The sequence below is a fragment of the Gigantopelta aegis genome, chromosome 9 (genome assembly GCF_016097555.1).
Source record: "Gigantopelta aegis isolate Gae_Host chromosome 9, Gae_host_genome, whole genome shotgun sequence".
In the NCBI taxonomy this organism is placed as follows: domain Eukaryota; kingdom Metazoa; phylum Mollusca; class Gastropoda; order Neomphalida; family Peltospiridae; genus Gigantopelta; species Gigantopelta aegis.
Window position 1 is genome coordinate 2,645,510 of NC_054707.1, and position 20,222 is coordinate 2,665,731.

At 36.7% G+C, this 20,222-nt stretch overlaps 1 protein-coding gene across 1 annotated transcript in view; it reads right to left on the reverse strand.

Moving 5' to 3' along the window:
* The window catches only part of LOC121380630 (serine/threonine-protein kinase 17A-like), a 61,971-nt gene that overhangs the window by 33,625 nt on the left and 8,124 nt on the right, over positions 1-20,222 (reverse strand). The window contains exon 2 of the mRNA XM_041509538.1: positions 4,670-4,882. Coding sequence (XP_041365472.1) covers positions 4,670-4,882 — 213 coding nt within the window. The remainder of the gene's footprint in view (positions 1-4,669; positions 4,883-20,222) is intronic.

Genomic DNA, 20,222 nt, shown 5'->3' on the forward strand with positions numbered 1-20,222 from the left:
ATGGTATAAAGTTTTATAAGTAATGCTCAGTTTACCTTCGTTCCTTCAACGACGTCTAACTCAGGAATATGACACCCATTTAAAAATAACCGCTGAATAGATCTCTAAAAAGGCGAAACTCAATACAATAATTAAATAACGGTCATCATGCCCGTTGGGTGGATTTTGAAATAGGCATTCTGTGATTTGTATTTTTTTGGTGTTGATTTCTGTATGTAGAGTGATATTTGTCTCCTCTGTAGGTATACCTGTAGGGATGTATGTACTCAGGGTTTTGGATCTCACTAATCTCGGCACAACAGGGACTTTTGTCTTGTCTGAGTGCAGGAAGGTTGTTTTAGTTTAGTACTGTCATTAACCGTTGCTGTAGAGTTGTCAATACTCAGAAATGCATTTCAAGTTATTTTTATCCAATTTAACTTAACATTACAGTGGTTCCGAGGTAAAATAGTTTGATGTCAGCATATTTGTAATTAATTTGTGCGTGATAATTTTAGGCATACGTCAGGCCTCTTAGAAATGAAAACCGTGTAAACCATTTATGGGTTACGCAAAACCAAATTCAGGTAAGCCATTTTGTTTTTAGGTAACCCACCACAAACATGTAAATGATGTCATAAATTCAATGCAAGAATGAAAAATGGGTTACACAAACTATACTAATGTGAGCAACGTGCGAACGAAACTATCGCTCTTGCAATTTTCATACATGTACTACCGGTAGTATATATTTTGGGGACAATGGTATTATTAAGGTGCCTTAGACATTGTAGCCTACATGATGGTAGAGGGTTTCTTCTTTCTGTCTGTTGACCAAGCTTGAAAATGACCATGAGTATACATGTATGTATAATACGCCAAACAGTCTTTGTTTGAAATGTTTTGAGGTCTCAATAAACAAATTCATTTCATTTCCGACAACTCAAAATCAAACCCCTTGAGTTGGCCAATTCAAGAATTTATAACAAAAGTTTAACTTTACAGGTTTGAATAATAACAACATGTGAACAGTAATATTTCAAAATCAAACCCCGTGAGTTGGCCAATTCAAGAATTTATAACAAGTTTAACTTTACTGGTTTGAATAGTAACAACATGTGAACAGTAATATTTCAAAATCAAACCCCTTGAGTTGGCCAATTCAAGAATTTATAACAAAAGTTTAACTCTACAGGTTTGAATAGTAACAACATGTGAACAGTAATATTTCAAAATCAAACCCCGTGAGTTGGCCAATTCAAGAATTTATAACAAGTTTAACTTTACAGGTTTGAATAGTAACAACATGTGAACAGTAATATTTCAAAATGCTCATGAACATTAAACTAATGACCAAGGATGGAAGGAAGGAAATGTTTTATTTAACAACGCACCCAACACATTTTATTTACGGTTATATGGTGTCGAATAAAACTAATGACCATGTCAGAAATGGGTAAAAAATGCTAATATATACAATATACACGCACATGTGCCAATACATGTTAGAACTGTATTTATAAGCAGTTAGCTAAATACGCTTCAACACCAAAGACACCACCTTTAACACTTGCCCCAAAAAAGACATTCACAAACATGAGGTGATCGTCAACACATCGTTATGACCAGTAATCCGGATTGAAATTCTTCTTGTAAAAGGATTGGTGAAAGATGAGTGGATCTCGAGATTTATTATTTCTATTCATAAGAGTGCAATTCAATCCTCTGCGCTGATATATTCTGTTTTGAGAGAGCAGACTTCCTAGTTATTTTATGACAATAATGGATGAACGAGTCCGTAATGTATGCCGGTGTCAGGGAAAAAATGGAAGTTGCCTTAACTTAAAAATAACTGGTTAGACAAGGTCAAATTTCTTTTTTTTAAATTCAGGTGTTTATAATAGTTATCTATACAGATACAAATTAAAGGATGTTTCCTTGAATGCTGCAGTTTTTAAGTGTTTTAAATTTGAATGCAGGAATGAAAAGGCTCATTTGGTAGAGTTAGAGTTTGTTTTGTGTAACGACACAACTAGAGCACATTGATTTATTAATCATTGGCTATTGGGTCTCAAATATTTGGTAATTTCGATAGTCCACAGGTGGCAGTGGAGATGTCATGGGTTTTAGAAGACTTTTTTTTCTTTCTTTCTTTTTTGTTGTTGCTGGTTTGGGTTTTTTTGGAGCTTTGTTTGTTTGCTTTGTTTAACGACATCACTAGAGCACATTGATTTATTAATCATTGGCTATTGGATGTCAAACATTTGGTAATTTTGACATATAGTCAAAGAAAGGAAACTTGCTATAATTTTCCATTAGTAGCAAGGGATCTTTTATATGCACCATACCATAGACAGAATAGCACCTGCTCCGTGTTTTCATTGGTAGCAAGGGTCCTTTTATATGCACCATACCATAGACAGAATAGCACCTGCTCCGTGTTTTCATTGGTAGCAAGGGATCTTTTATATGCACCATCTCATAGACAGAATAGCACCTGCTCCGTGTTTTCATTGGTAGCAAAGGATCTTTTATATGCACCATACCATAGACAGAATAGCACCTGCTCCGTGTTTTCATTGGTAGCAAAGGATTTTTTATATGCACCATCTCATAGACAGAATAGCACCTGCTCCGTGTTTTCATTGGTAGCAAAGGATCTTTTATATGCACCATCTTATAGACAGAATAGCACCTGCTCCGTGTTTTCATTGGTAGCAAAGGATCTTTTATATGCACCATACCATAGACAGAATAGCACCTGCTCCGTGTTTCCATTAGTAGCAAGGGATCTTTTATACGTACTATCCCACAGACAGAATAGCACATACCACAGCCTTTGATATATCAGTCGTGGTGCACTGGCTAAAAAACGAGAAATAGCCCAATGGTCCCATTGACAGGGATTGATCCCAGACTGACCGGGCACCAGGCTTAGTGCTTTCCCACTGGGCTATACCTCGCGCCCCAGTTATCTATTCAGACCTATACAAATTAAAGGCTGCTTCCTTGAATGCTGCAGTTTTCTGCTGCCTTAAATTTGAATGCAGGAGTGAAAAGGGCTCATTTGTTTAATGACACCTCAGCACATTGTTATTTGGTGTCTAACACAGGGTTATCTTGACACTTAGTCTACTATGAAAGGAAACCTGCTATCACCATATACGTTACTTCCTTGAAACACAGCAAGGGATGTTTTAAATGAATTTCCTCATAGACAGAATGTTCAGTACATATACCATGACCTGGCATTTTATTAACAAAGTCCTGGACAGACAGCCCAGATAGCTGAGGTGTGTGCTCAGGACAGCGTGCTTGAACCTCAGTTGGATATAAGCACGAAAACAAGTTAAAATGAAAAATGAAATGAATTTAACAAAGCACTCAACACATTTTAACTATGGTTATATGGATTCGAGCGTATGGTTAGGAACCACAGAGAGAAATAGAGATAAATGAAAGGCAATACTTATTTATGAGTAACCAATGACACATTGTAAATGAACGTTAAAGTTTGTTTTGTTTAACAACACAACTAGAGCACATTGGTTTCTTAATCATTGGCTATTGGATGTCAAACATTTGGTAATTTTGACATAGTCTTAGTGAAGAAACCCACTATATTTTCTCCATTAGTAGCAAGGGATCTTTTATATGAACCATTCCATAGACAGGATAGCACATAACTCAGCCTTCAATATACCAGTTGTGGTGCTATAGACAGAATGAGAAATAGTCCAATGGGCACTGACAAGGATCGATCCTAGACCAACCACCCATCAAGCGAGTACTTTACCACTGAGCTACATCCCACCCCTTGTAAATGAAACTGCAGTACTTGTTGGGTAACCATCGTTATATGAAACTGCAGCATTCGTTGGGTAACCATTGTTATATGAAACTGCAGCACTCGTTGGGTAACCATTGTTATATGAAACTGCAGCACTTGTTGGGTAACCATCGTTATATGAAACTGCAGCATTCGTTGGGTAACCATTGTTATATGAAACTGCAGCATTCGTTGGGTAACCATTGTTATATGAAACTGCAGCACTCGTTGGGTAACCATTGTTATATGAAACTGCAGCACTTGTTGTTATATGAAACTGCAGCATTCGTTGGGTAACCATTGTTATATGAAACTGCAGCACTCGTTGGGTAACCATTGTTATATGAAATGCAGCACTCGTTGGGTAACCATTGTTATATGAAATGCAGTACTCGTTGGGTAACCATTGTTATATGAAACTGCAGCACTCATTAGGTAACCATTGTTATATGAAACTGCAGTACTCGTTGGGTAACCATTGTTATATGAAACTGCAGTACTCGTTGGGTAACCATTGTTATATGAAACTGCAGCACTTGTTGGGTAACCATTGTTATATGAAACTGCAGCACTTGTTGGGTAACCATCGTTATATGAAACTGCAGCATTCGTTGCGTAACCATTGTTATATGAAACTGCAGCACTCGTTGGGTAACCATTGTTATATGAAATGCAGCACTCGTTGGGTAACCATTGTTATATGAAATGCAGTACTCGTTGGGTAACCATTGTTATATGAAACTGCAGCACTCATTAGGTAGCCATTGTTATATGAAACTGCAGTACTCGTTGGGTAACCATTGTTATATGAAACTGCAGTACTCGTTGGGTAACCATTGTTATATGAAATGCAGTACTCACTATTCAGTGACCAAGATGAGTTCCTGCGGTGACTCATACACCTCCAGGAGATCCACCAGTCTGGGATGGGCCAGGGCTTGCTCCAGCATCACGACTTCACGTAGAATCTCTTCCCGGCAGGTCTTCCCCTTGCGACGCTTCTTGATGAACTTCGCAGCAACCACCTCCTTTGTCTCATTGTGTATACATTTCTTCACCACAGCAAACTTGCCCCTAAAATGAGAAGAAAACATTAAATTGTATTTATGTGATTAAATAATCCAAGAGAAAAAGTTAAACGTTTCTTTAGTTTAAATAACACCATCACTATCGAGCAAACTCATCAATTAACCACCAGCTACTGGATGTCAAACATTTGGTAATTGTGACACACAGTGTTCAGTGGAAACTCACCACAATGTTCCATTAGTAGCAAGGGAAATCCCTGTAAATGCCTATGGCAATCTCTGTAAATGCCTGTGGAAATCTTTGTAAATGCCTATGGCAATCTCTGTAAATGCCTATGGCAATCGACAATGCTGTGGACTTTTTAATTATCCACAGGGGTAGGACGTAGCCCAGTGGTAAAGTGCTTACTTGATGCGCAGTCGGTCTGGGATCGATTGTCGTCAGTGGGCCCATTGGACTATTTCTCATTCCAGCCAGTACAAACAACGATTGGTACATCAAAGGCTGTACTATCCTGTCTGTGGGATGGTGTATATAAAATATCCCTTGCTTCCAATTGAAAAGAGTAGCTCATGAAGTGGCGACAGCAGGTTTCCTTTCTCAATATCTGTGTGGTCCTCAACTATATGGTTGATGCCATATAACCATAATAAAATGTGTTGAGTGTGTCATTAAATAAAATATTTCCTTCCTTCCCTGTAAATGCCCATGGTAATCAGCAATGCTGTGAAGTTTTTAATTAACCACAATACATCTTTTTGCTGTGGACTATATTTTTTAAAATGTCCCATGGCATGCGTTTTTCTGTGGACATTTTCTTAATTGCAGAAGTTGAAAGGATCTTTTACATGCATTTTTCCATAGACAGGACAGTACATACCACTGTCTTTAATATACCACTCATGGGATACTGGTTGGAACTAGCTGGCGAACCAATTCAAATATAAGATAGAAACTGACCACTACAGGTTTATTTCAGACATAACCACATTTAATGCATGCATATGCTTAATTGTAACTGAACTGTAATGAACTTAATTCAAAAACAATAGTTAAACCCAATTGGGGGGGGGGGGGGGGGGGTTGTGGGGAGGGTTAATTTATTTCTGTGTTTATACCTACTTAAAAGTTCAAGCACACTGTCCTGGGAATACATGGCAGCTATTTGAACTGCCAAGTATACTCAGTGGGGGTTTTCCTGTCCCAATCAGTGCCTCTCGACAGGTATACTGAAGGCCGTTGTATGTGCTGTCCTGTGTGTGGGAAAGTACATATAAATGATCCCTTGCTACTAACAGAAACATTTAATGACTTTCCTCTCAAGACCATGTATCAGAATTAACAAACGTCTCACATCAAATAGCTGATGAGGAATTAATCAAAGTGCTCTAGTTGTGTCATTAAACAAAGCAAACTTTAACTTAATGTTTCATGCCCACAACAAATGTCTCTGCTAGCCATTAAACCTCATCACACTCAATATAGCACACACATGCACATTGCACCTTCGACTTGTGTGACTTTCATTCAAACTTTCATTACATACAGCGTACCACATACCCTTGGCGTGCCTGCACTGCAATTAGGAGCTTGATTAACAGGCATACACAACACACAAAGAAAACCAACACAATCACTGTGGGCAAATACACAGACCAGCTGACAACTTGGTCAATACACGTTAGCTAAACAAACACACACACACACACACACACACACACACACAAACTATCAGTGAACATTTTAAATAGAGACATTATTACATCAGCTGTAGTTGTACGAAAGTTACCAGTATGACCTCTAATAATACAATGTATAAATATATAAATATATATGCTCATTTATAAAATCCATAATCACTGGGGATTTTAAATGTTAACTACATCTATGTGTATAGGTACATCCATGGGTGGATCTAGGATTTTTTATAGGGGTGGGGGTGGGGGTGGGGGTGGGGGTGGGGGGTATTAAAGATAAAAAAATGGCACACAGACCAACTCATAAAAAGGGATCCCAATAACATTTTCAGCAAGCTATAAGAAACACCTGAATATATTTAAGGGGGTGGGGACTTCCCTGGTCACACATACCCACACACACACACACATACCCCCCCCCCCCCCCCACACACACACACATACATCACTGGATCTGCCTAGGGGTGGGATTTAGCTGTCAGTTGAGTGCTTTCTTGAGGTGCTTGTGTCACAGGATCGAACCACCTCAGTTGATCCATTCTTCTAATTGGGGGTTTTCTTGTGCCAACCAGTGCATCACAACTGGTCAAAGGCTATGTTATGTGCTTTCCTGTCTCTGGGAAAATGCATATAAAAGATCCAATAGCCGATGATTAATCAATGCGTTCCAGTGGTGTCGTTAAACAAAACAAACTTTAACAGTCCAGATGATGAATTATATATGTGAAATGTTCTGGCGTTTAGGTTTAGGTTTATGTGTACACGTATGTATGTTTGAAAGGTAAAAATAAGGTCAAAGACTTTCGTGCACCATGGCTTTTCCTCGCCTCCTCCGTTGTCAAAACAATGTATTGTAGACACATGTACTTAAATATGTACATGTAAATAAAAATGTTTAGGAAAATATCTGAGCGTGATGAGTCACTCCAAGGTTTGAGGAATATTACAAGTTCGATATCTCCATGTTGGGCGATGTTCCAGTGAGTTTTTCTTTATCTACAGATGATGCACATGTCCATCAACCCCAGCTGATGTAACATCACCTCAGAGAAAAGAACATCTGGCAGACTTGTCAATGGTAACCAAGAAATAATTCTCAAAACACTTAGCACTGGAAAACGTCTTGCTTGAATCATAGTCAAAACAAACAAAACATGTATGTGTAATTTGAAAACTTCTTGTAACATAAACAGAATCGTATTATCCCTTGCAAAGTCATCATATTGCACAAAAAGTGCAATGATGACTTTTAAAGATCTTTTTTTGTGTTGTTGGCATTGGATTACATTTTCATGATGGTGTGTGATAAAAATGACACAAGTTAGAAATAACATTTACAAAGCCTGTTTATGTCTTACATACATGCAAAGTTGTACAGGTAATACAATTACAATGCTTAAACACCTGTGTAAAACTTAAGAAAAATAGGTTTTATTCATTTCGTTCAAATTCTATATTTGTACAATGTAGATCTATATGTAAAGTATATAATTTTATTTTATGAACATGTAGATAAACAAGCAAATGATGACCAGTAATTAGATAACAGGCAAAATATTTTCAGGATTGTTCCAAAATTTAACATGTGAGGGGGTTAGGGTTAGGGTTAGGCATCAATTGTTATCTTATGCCTGGTGAATCTATCACTTTTCCCCCAGGTAATATACACATACTTGGTTTAAATTTTATTTCTGGATTGGTGGGTATATATATATATATATATATATATATATATATATATATATATATATATATATATATATATAATACAAAATGCCCCCTCCCCCATCTCCCATTTTCAATTCTGGAACAGCCCTAAATCAACTGTCTTTTGTTTGATACCAAATTAAAAAACAAAAAAGTGGTGGTTTTTTTTAATGATTTCCATCTGCCTGTTTATGACATAAACGGGCTCAATTTGTACTGACTGATGTGGAATGTAGAAACACACTGCATAGGTCAGTTCAATCTGGTTGTGTGGTATACAGTCATCAAAAGTCAGCACAAACATCCATGTGTGTGTGTTAGGGTGAGACAAATGTCAAGTTAGATATTAAACTCTGCCGCTGTAGACCATCTGGGTTCAGCTTCTCATCTTCACTAGGAGAATAAACCAAACACGCCAGACAGAACTTGCTCTTTTTTCTTTCTCTCTTTTCTTTTTTTTTTCCTTCTCTACTTTGTATAATGCTTCTGGGAAAGTCATGATCATTCTTCTTGTAACCAAAATGTTTTCACAGCATTTTGTTCAGAACATAAAACAGAACTTATATGTACCTGTACATGTGTGTTTTGCAAAGTTTACAGAGAGAGAGAGGGGGGGGGGGGGAGAGGGGGGGGGAGGAGAGAGAGGGGGGAGGGAGAGAGAGAGACAGAGACAGAGAGAGAGAGAGACCGAGAAAAAAAGTTAAGTTATTTTACCAACAATCAGGAGCACATTTCCAACATGAGAAATGCAGGGCAATATACCAAGTACATGTACAAAATGACATTAACATAAATATACCACACACAACAATGTATATATGCACGTGTAGATGTGTATGTGTACATGGAAACGGTACAGTAAATTTATAAATCTGCCAACAATTCACCCACAGCTTCGTGACTTACGTACAAAATATAAAATACAAAGTGATGCCTGAACTTGCACACAGCCATGCACAGAGTAATCAATCAAGGAACTGAAAGTATTCTGTAAGTGCACACATATTCATCAAATTATGTTGAGGGTCGTGTACCTTACAAGTTAAATACTCAAAAATTGACAAGTGACAAATTTACTTTTCTTCACACTTTTTTTCTTCAAAAAACTATTATCATGGTTACATGTACCAATGTATAGATGGTTCTAATTTCTATGCAATATGTCCACCCCGAATTGCATTTGGAATAAGTTCAATAATACCAATAACAAAAGCCAAGACATTAGGTATTAACAGCAATGAATCTTCTATATGGACTTTCCCACAGACAGGATAGCACGCCATACTATGTCTGATATACCAATCATGGTGCACTGGCTGGAACGTGACATAGCCCAATGGGCTCACCGACAGGGATCGATTCTAGACTGACCATGCATCAGGAAAGCGTTTTACCACTGGACTATGTCCTTCCCCCTCCAGACATGCATCTTTGACACACCATCAAATTAACCATAGATCTTAACACTTATACTTTCAACACCCCTTCCACACAAAATGCCTGGGTCTGCCACTAAAACATCATTTTTAACATGTCTTTAAAAATAAAAATAAATGTGAGAACACACGATCATCAATTTTTATCTTGTTAAAACTTAATTTGGCTATTTACATATGATAAAATGGAAACAAAGTTCACCTAGCTGCTGTAACAATATTTTTATCTGAAATACTAATCACGGTAATATAATCAAGTGGCTAGTCTGCATCCTGAATAACTGGAAGTATGGAACAGTAATTAAACCAGCCCTTAGCTCATGTCCGGTGGTTTATATACGTGGCATATCGTACATGGACCTCAGTTATCACCCCATCTGTGAAAAGTATGTGGTTTTAGCAACATTTTAAGTGCTCAAGGCTCGAAACACATTCTGCGGAATGGGAAGTGCACGTAGATGTAATCTGCATCTGACATTTTAATCTGGAAGCCAATTCTACAAACTGAGAAACAGATTTCTTGTTTGCATTTATAACCTGTACTCTAATTTTAATTTTATGTGAATTTAAACCAATACATTTTATTTGTATTTCCCTTTCCCCAAATCCCTATTTTCATATCGTCTAATTAAATATTGGTCATCCAAATGTTAAGAGGGCAGGACATAGCACAATGGTAAAGAGCTCGCTTGATGCATAGTCGGTCTAGGATCAATCTATGTCAGTCGGCCTACTGGGCTATTTCTCGTTCCAGCCAGTGTACTGACCTGCCTATGGGATGGTGCATATAAAAGATGGTGTGTATAAAAGATCTGTTGTTATTAATGGTAAAATGTAGCAAACTTTCTCTATAACACTATATGTCAGAATTACCAAACAGTTGACATCCAATAGCCGATAATGAATAAATTGACGTGCTCTAGTGGTGTTGTTAAACAAAACACACACACCCCTATACACATGTAATGTTAACAGCACAAAGTTCTTTATTTGAAAAGATATATCATGGAATGTCAAAGCTGCTTGTGAAATGAAAGTATGTTTTGCTTAACAGCACCACTGCTGCACATTGATTTATTAATCATTGCTTATTCCCCTGCGCGTACTGTTACCTCACTGTGGTGCTGGGGTGTAACATTCTCTTTGAGAATGGCCAATACAGCACAAATTGAAGTTTAGAGTCAAATTCAGTGTCCGTAAAATTCTGTGATATTTGTATTTGTATTTTTGCAGTTCTTTACACGGTTTTTGTTTAAACCTTGAATTTTTATATTGATGTTGATCATCACTTTATTTATTTGCATTACCATAGTTTGACACCCAATAGCCGATGTATTTTTCGTGCTGGGGTGTCGTTAAACATTCATTCATTCATTCATTGCTTATTGGATGTCAAACAGTCATTTTGACAGTCATAGAGAGGAAACCCACTATATTTTTTCATTAGTAGCAAGGGATCTTTTATATGCACCTTCCCACAGACAGAATAGCACATACCACGGCCTTTGATATACCAGTTGCGGTGCATTGGGCTTGTGAAATGAATTATCAGGAAGCATATCGGGTATTCTGAGTGACAACTGCAACATGTCAATTTGGAATGTTGGTATTGTTCCAATCAAGTGGTGTCTAAACACGACAAACTATACACAGCCTCTGACAGTTGCATGGGAAGATATTCCATTCACCTGTTACTCCTGTAACTCGAGATTTATTTGGGTTGCGCATTACATTGAGGACATCATTAATACATGCACATGAAATGAAATTAATGCCCCATCACAAGGTTCAACATTAAATTGGACTTAAATAAATATGACTAATTTAGGGGAAATCTCTAACCAAATTAAAGTTTCAAACAGCAAAATACAGAGAATGGCAAATTTTTATTCTGAATTGGAATGCAGCATTTCATGAGATGAATGATAAATGGCTGCCAAGTGATGGTGGGATAGGAAATTGATCTCACCATCACTAAGTGAAGGACAGCCATTACATACATGTAAATTGTCAATTATAACCATTACTAGTGTTTTCCCTAGCTCGTTTTAGCATGGTGCGGCATTAACTCTAAAACTGCCTTTATAATATACACTCAGAAAATGTAGTTTTAATTAATAAAATATGCCTGTAATATACATGTGTATGTTGCCATTCATTTATTAACACAAGGTCATTAATTATATTTATTTTTATTTCAATTGATTTTTTTTTTTGTTGGTCTTTCATGTAATAAAAAAAATAAAAAAATAAAAAACTAGTCAAAATGCTCCAAAAGTGTTTTGTTTTCCATGCAGTGCCAAATTTCTAGGGAAAACGCTAATTAGAGTAACGATTTTACAATACAGATGGTATTTATTATTATCAATTCATCACACATTACAAAACAAAACACACAGTGATGACAGATGTACAGTCAAGAAATGTGACCTACATGTAATTACAAATAACACTCAGAGAACATACAGATGACAGGGCCCGCGAAGTCTATTTCAAAGTGTGTGTGTGGGGGGGCACTGCCAGCACAATGGCCTGGGGGATGGAAGTCTGAATCTGTTACAGGGAAGAGTTTGGGGATATGTTCCCCCTGAGAATTTTCTTAATTTCAGGTGTTCAAAAACAGCATTTCCAACCTCCTGAGAGCAATAGCAGGCAAATGTGGTGAGGCCATATTTCTCACAGGCCACCCCCCCTCCCCTGTTCTGCAGCCGCCCATTTATTAAAATCTCTTTGGACAACAAAAAAATTCAGAAACTCAGGGTCTTGAAAGGTTGGGATTAATGTGAACTTTGTTTTATATATCAAAGAAAAAGAGACAAACAGTTTGTGAGTTACAGCGCATGTAAAAACACACCGAGCTAAATGAACACAATACATGTACACTGCGTTACCAATGGCTGATGCACCTATTGATTCTACTCACTTGAATGTGAGTCATACTAGACTTAAAATACAATGTCAGGTGAATATACCCACAGAGAAATCAAGTCAGAAACCAGTATGACATTAACAAGCTAGAATACATTATCCGAGACAACACTCAACAAGCTAGAATACATTATCCCAGACAACATGTGTCACCTTGATGTGGAAAAAGTATACATCAGTAGAAGTAAGACCATATGTGTTAGCAGTATTATGTCTGCATACATTCTTTGTGACAGTACGGTAAAAATGTTCACGAATGAGCTCAATAGTTGAGCATTTAGAAATCAAGATCCACAGGATGATAATTGTTCCAAACAAATGCACAACCTTAAAAATCCATTTTGTTGTAGTCAATCTTTTGTAGTTTTCACACGTGTACACACATACATGTAATCTCAAATTTGCATAATTACGTCTTCAAGCCAAATTATTTGTTAACTTGTGCTTTCAAATGTAAACATTATAGCTTCAGTTATATAGGCCCATACAAAACATTACAAACAAATATAATTGAAGAGCAGAAAAAACTAAATTTATGAGAGAATCTTTAGACGATGACCAACAGAATGGAGTGCCTTCAGTTGGGGTGAATATTCTGTAAAATTACACCAGGCGGACAATGCTGACAAGTTTGCCGTCTTTATGTATCTCATTTGTCTCTCACAGCCCTATATACAAATACATGTAGCTGCTGACAGTCATGTTGCTAAATTGTATGGATTTGTTGGTTTAATAAAAAAAAAATTAAAGTACAATATACATCTGTATGATAAGATAGGAATTATGCAAACACATGACAATTTCAACATTCCTGAGTTTATTGAAAGATTGTGAGCCAGATGGATTAACGGTCATTATTATTTTGTCATCGATAAATTATGTAAAAATACTACTCCAATATGACACTTGTAAGTTTGTAACTAATGTATATAATTAAAGTTTTTCCTACATGTATTATTTAAACTGTGGGTATATAATCCCTATGAAATATCTGGAATTTTTTTACCACCGAAAATTATTGTTTATTTTCATTTATGATTACAATTATAATTGGTTATAATTACAGAAATTTTTCAAAGGTGTTTTTTTTGTGTTGTATTTTGACCAACAGTTCATGAAAAGAATTTTAATATTATGCATGGACTTATAGGTGCTCTGGTGTGACACTGTGACTCACTTTATTTCATAATGTTCTTGACCTTTGTGTCTGACAAACTGTACAGGTCTTCAGCCTTTGTAATTGGCGTCAGCATTCAGTAATGCTGACATAACAGCTGCAGTTAAAGTTTAGTTTTCTTTAACAACACCGCTTGACGACATTGATTTGCTAATTATCAGCTGCTGGATGTCAAACATATGGTCACTGTGCCACAGACAAAACATGAGGAAACCCTCTACATTGTTTTCCATTAGGGATCTTTTATATGCACTTTTCCAGTCAGGACAGCACATACCATAGCCTTTGATATACCATTATGGTGCCAGGACATTAGCTGGGATGGGAAAAAACTAATCAGGGAATATATGTAGGTCCATAGTGGGTATTCAATGTTCGAGATTAAACATTTTGGGCAGTATCCCAGTTGGATACTAACATTTCAAAATCTGGTATCCCACCTGAGAATTTAGTATCCTACTTAAATGAATTTCATAAATAACATTGTAACAAACTTGGACGACACTGTTCTCGTTCCCAGTCTATTGCTACGCCTCAATCAAAATCATGGAATTCGTGAAATTCGCAATCAAAAGATTTGCTGCATCTATTTTTGAGTAATACTGACATAAATTAATATTTAGCAGTAATCTATAAGTGTTTCTGACATTACTAATTATAAACCTATCTGTATCAATTTTCTGCAGATGTGGAATCAATAACTCAAATAAAATTTGAAGGTAGGAAACATCCAACAAAAAAAATAGTGACTTAGCAGTTCCCAGTCTATTGCTACGCCGCTATTGCTCCAGTGTAGCATTAAACTGGGTATGAGTTGGGGGAGCTATTGTTACGGCATAGCATTAGACTAGGTACGAGGTCGAAAATACTGTTACTTAACTTCACCAGTAAATGACGACTTTCATTGTTTCAGTGAAAAATAAAAACGCAGGATTAAAAAACCCAACAACATTATATGGTATACCGGCGGGATACTACATGTAGGTTCTTGAATTTTGGTATCCAAAATTAAATTCTGGTATCCCCGGGATATCAGTATACAGTAAATCTCGAACACTGAACAGTATTTGATCTTTGGGCCCAAGAAAGTCTTTCAAATGAGATACATCCCATAAATCGTGTATGCTTGATTATTTTGAGAAGATGAATTTCATTTAAGTGGGATACTAATATAGGCACTCAAAATATATGTATGCTCAGGCAGTGTACACGTGTTTCAGACTTCTGAAAATTGTGACAATAAACGTTTTGTTCATGCCTTGCTCACACAAATCTAATTTTGCAGAACCTCAGGGCTTTATTTCTAAAATTTGACTTGACACCCATGGTCTTGAAATTGGGAATTTTAGCACCATGTTACCAAAAATTGGGAATTTTCAGTTTCATTTCAAAAACATCTTATTAAGCCAAGTTACAATTATAAAAGTAATGCTATATATATATGTATATACATGAACTTGTGTTTAAGGGGAAAGTAAACTAAAACATGAGCCTTATGTGTTGGAAAGATGCATACCCGGACTACCAACATATATTGACACTTTACCAAATGAAAAATGCTTAACTTTAGTGTTAATAAAAAAACGTAATTATTCCTGCTAACTGGGGGCAGCCATTTTCTTTTCTTTTCAAGGCGTCCGGGACAGCTAGCTTGGGGTGAAGTGACGTCAGCTCCTGACCGTCTCCTGTATGTACAGTGTAAACAAAAGCAGTAATTTTCGACAAGGCGCTTCTCTTTAATCAACCTGACTTGTAAAACAACATAAATGACTGTATAATGTAATGAACTATTTAACTAAATACATTTCAAGTTGCATAAATGGAACAAAATGGGGTTATAGTATTTTTCTCTGTTAAATAATCCAAAGGAAAAATGTACACTATTAGGCCTATTGATATGCTACGTTGGAGCAAAAATGACAACCCATGATATCCAAGTGATAATTTTCTTTTCTTTGGGACTACGTAATTGGTCAGTTCTGTGGTTTTAGATGGAAACGTCTACTTAATCAATAGTTTACAAAACTATTTACAGTAATAAACCATGTTCACTGCCATTTTAGGGGCGACAGGTAATATTACACAATACCTGTCTGTATTTTTGTGTCTAGACAGCGTTAATTAATTGGCTCATCTGGTTACCAATCAAATACACACCTGCCAATCAGGAATCACAGGTAGAAGCAACTAACAGCATAAACCAATTAACTAAGAAAACACTCCGTGTATCATTTCAGTACATAGGTTAATGCATGGACAAAACATTGTTTATTATTTTGACTTGTTGTGTAGTCACTTTGACAATGGTGTTTTATTTTGTATTGAAAAATAATATATATATATTGCTGGATATACTTATTGCTGGCTTACTGGGATGTATATTATTAATACAGAATATTGCAATGTATGACTTTTATCATCCCGCAAAAACCAGGTAGACTGTGTTTTTCTAGTTCTAAGGCTCATTCCTGACGTTACGCGTTAAGTATTACGTAACCACCAGCTCGCTAGAGGGCGTATTCACTGGAATGGAACAAAATGGCTGTGTCCGTTAAATCTAATAGCCATCACATTTAACCATTTTATTAATTAAATATAATAATATACTTGTTGATATTAAGCAATAATGTGCATTATATATCTTTCAATATATGCATACCAGTCCAAAAGCCTTGCTTAAGCATTCCTTTAATCAAATAAATATATCTATTATGCATTACAAAACGTTACTGGGGAGGGAAGGCTTGTCAAGTGAATGAGATTTACATTCAGATCAGATTTTTTTAACTCCAAAATTGGGAATAAAAAATGACATGGCCTCTGTAGAATGGTGGGGAATGGTGCCCATTATAGGAGTCTAGAAACATAGGTGATAAAACCCTGAACATATTTTTCTATTCGCACACACTAAATTTTGGACATCATTTACATGGATATAATGGGTTATGCCAACAGGAAATGGGTTACCACAATGTATTTTTGTGTAACCCATAAATGAGTATTTGCAATGTTTCAATTCTCAGAGGCCTGTACCTTAGCTCAGGGGTCGAATTTCCCAAGGCAAGGCTGGAAAATGCTGTGGGTCCACCTTACTTGAGCTGTTAATTGTGCCCTGAAAATCAATTGGTGTCCATGGCAAGAAAAATGTTGTGGTGACCTATTTGATTTGCAACCATACCTTTTTACTACTGGCCATACATTCCAAATTTAATTTCCATGATGTAAGAAATAGTAAAATGATCACTGATAACATTATAAATGGCACCCATATCCAACTAATAGCATCTAGGCCAGAGTCCAATGCACCAGGGTGAAATAATCTAACAAAACTTGACAGAAAGTAAGTTGCTTTCATGCCCTTCTTTTAACAGAAAAGCTTGCTCTGATGCCCATCCAACTTGCCTTGGTGTCCTAACTTCCATCATTGAACCAAAAGCAAAACTTGCCTTGGTGTCCTAACTTCCATCATTGAACCAAAAGCAAAACTTGCCTTGGTGTCCTAACTTCCATCATTGAACCAAAAGCAAAACTTGCCTTGACTCCCAAAATATTAAAATCCGATTCCTGTTACCTGATGCAAATTACTTTGGCTTCTACATTTGTTTTTGTAGCTCATAGGCATTTCTCAGAATTGTAAAGGCTGTACCTATATGGGTGTTAGTGTTATATGAGTACCGGGTGCATGCAAGTGACTAACCCATGTCCATTTAAAAAACAGACTACACATGTACATGTATATCCATTGTGAATGTGTATGAAGTTTAACAGAGTACACTGGCATTTACACTTTAATTTAGTTTTAAAGATGGTAACACAAGAACTTAATGTGAATATAGTAACATGACAATTTATGTTTCATGTACAACTTTCTGAGAAACATGCAAACACAAGAACTTAGGTGGACTTGATTAGTAACATGTACACATGTATGTTTCACATTCTGTACACGTTTCTGAGAAACATGTAAACACAAGAACTTAACATGAACTAAATTAGTAACATTAAAAAAAATTGTTTCATTCACATGCAAGTATCTTTCGCCTTCCACAGCTTGTCACAGTCACAGCCACAACCAAAACTGTCTGTACAGGAAAAAAAACCTTCAAAGTATATTGCCATGACTCATCATCAACTCCTGTATCTATTGTATACAAGTGTATTTTAACAGCGTGAATCACACACTTGCAAAACTCACTTAGATGTGACAGAGTCATGCATTGTACCTATATACATGACGTCTTGTGCAGTGAAATCATAAATCTACAACAATAAACACACGTATGCAATGTAAAGAGTTCGGTATGCACAGCACGTACATGTAATATGATGTATATGTATATATATATACATAGAGGTTATTACCAGAGTGTTTTTCGGTATCGTCAATATCATATATTAGGAATAAAAAGTGTATTATAGAGGTATAATTGTTTACAGCCCCAAACCAAAATCGTAGAAGCTGTGACTGAGTCTGGTGCTGTCAAAATTGTAGCTCTAGACACAGTGTCTTTTGTCACATTGGTCATTCTATTCAGTTAGTGCACTTTTTTTTTTTAAACGGTACCATACTCGCCACTCTAAAATCAATGGTCGCCCAATGAACTACCTTTATAAAAACCTTAGTCACCCTTAGCCAATAATGGTCGCGGCGACTGCTAATTTTCAACACTGTATATATATGACATACATGTATGCAAATGCCTGCATAGTTTTGGTAAACAGAGTCCGAGACCCCTGTTGAGAACATAAAGTGAGCACCTTGATCTACGAAACCACAGGACAAAACAGTTGGCAGAAAAACATAATACACAAATTTATGTCATTTTTATCTCACCTTAAGCACCATATGAATTCGCACTGAGCAACTTTAATACACAACAACTATGAAAGATATGAACATTCGTCCAAGCAATTTATGCATTCGCACTGCAATAAACTTAGTTTTCAAGATCTCTTCAGTCTACAGGTATCAACTACCTACATCTATATACCCCATACAGAGCAAGACGAAGAGTTCAATGAGCCGATAACACTGACGAGAATCGCCCACTTCAAACAAAATCAGTGGAACGCCGACCAGCTTGGGACAATCGGCTACTTCAATTGATGGTGCACTTCCTGATAAACAATCTGTGAAGTGCTTGCTATAAATTAATATATCAAACAGTATATGGACACATACAGAGTGTGCACATAGATCTGTATGTATTTATGATACATGTACAGCCGAGTCAAACCAGTCTGACCCATGCTCATTATAGTTAAATTGTCAATATTGCTAACATTTAATATTAATAAGTACATACAAACATGTGCAACATGGATAACGTACATGCAGTTTCAAATTAACATTATACTACGAAAACACTAAATGGCAAAGCCATGATGTGTGCATGTCATATACAGATAAATCAATCCAAACAACTGCGAGACAATTTAGGGTTTTGGGTTGTTTGTGTTTTTAGAGCATGTGTATGTATAGGTAGGGAGCATATGCTGACATTAGTGCAACACCCGATTTTTGTAAAATATCATTTTGTAAAATATATTCCAACATACTGCATGTAAACCCAGACCTCTGAGAATTGAAAATCTACATGACCCATTTATCGGTTACGCAGAAATAAATCCAGGTAACCCATTTCCTTTTTGTGCAACCTGTTATATCCTTGGAAGTAAATGGTGCAACAAATTTTGTGCACACAACAAAATAGGCTACATAAAATTAGGTTTGTGTGAGAAAGGCGCAAAAGAAATGATCGTTCTCGCAATTTTCTGACAGAGGCCAGGTGTACATGACTACATGTTTGCCTTGATATCTTATACAATTGTAATAGTTTGAAACAATTTTGTTTCCAAACTAAAAACTACATACATGACATATATGCAGGGGTAGAATTAAAAAAAATTCAGGGCAAGGCCATTTTGGTTTTGAGGAATTTTTTGGGGCACCAAGGCCAGTGGGCAGGGCACCAAGGGCAACATTTCTTTCAAGGGTAGGGCACCAAGGCCACTTTCTGTAAAGTTTTCACTGATGCGAGTGAGAGATGAGGTTTCCTTGCGCAGAACAGTCTTTATAGAGCGACTGCGCAGTTACTTCTCGGCGACCACGTGGTTCTCGGATCTGTGGCTTGTAAACAATAACAATATGGCTGCGCCCATCGAAATTGCGTGTCTGAGAGTCGGCAATAATTTCTTTGGATTTCTGTTCTTATGGACGAATACACGGCAAGTGACAAATGCTGCAAAGTTCAATTTAGTTGGTACCAGGCATGAGAAGGGCACACAAGGAAGGCAACCACGGCTACTTATGGCCGTGGACACAGTGCAATTTATCGGGGCACCACGTCCAGTAACAAGGGCACCTACGGCAATAGCCGTAGTGCCGTGGGCCAAAATCGATCCCTGTATATGTAGTTTTTAGTTTGGAAACATGATGT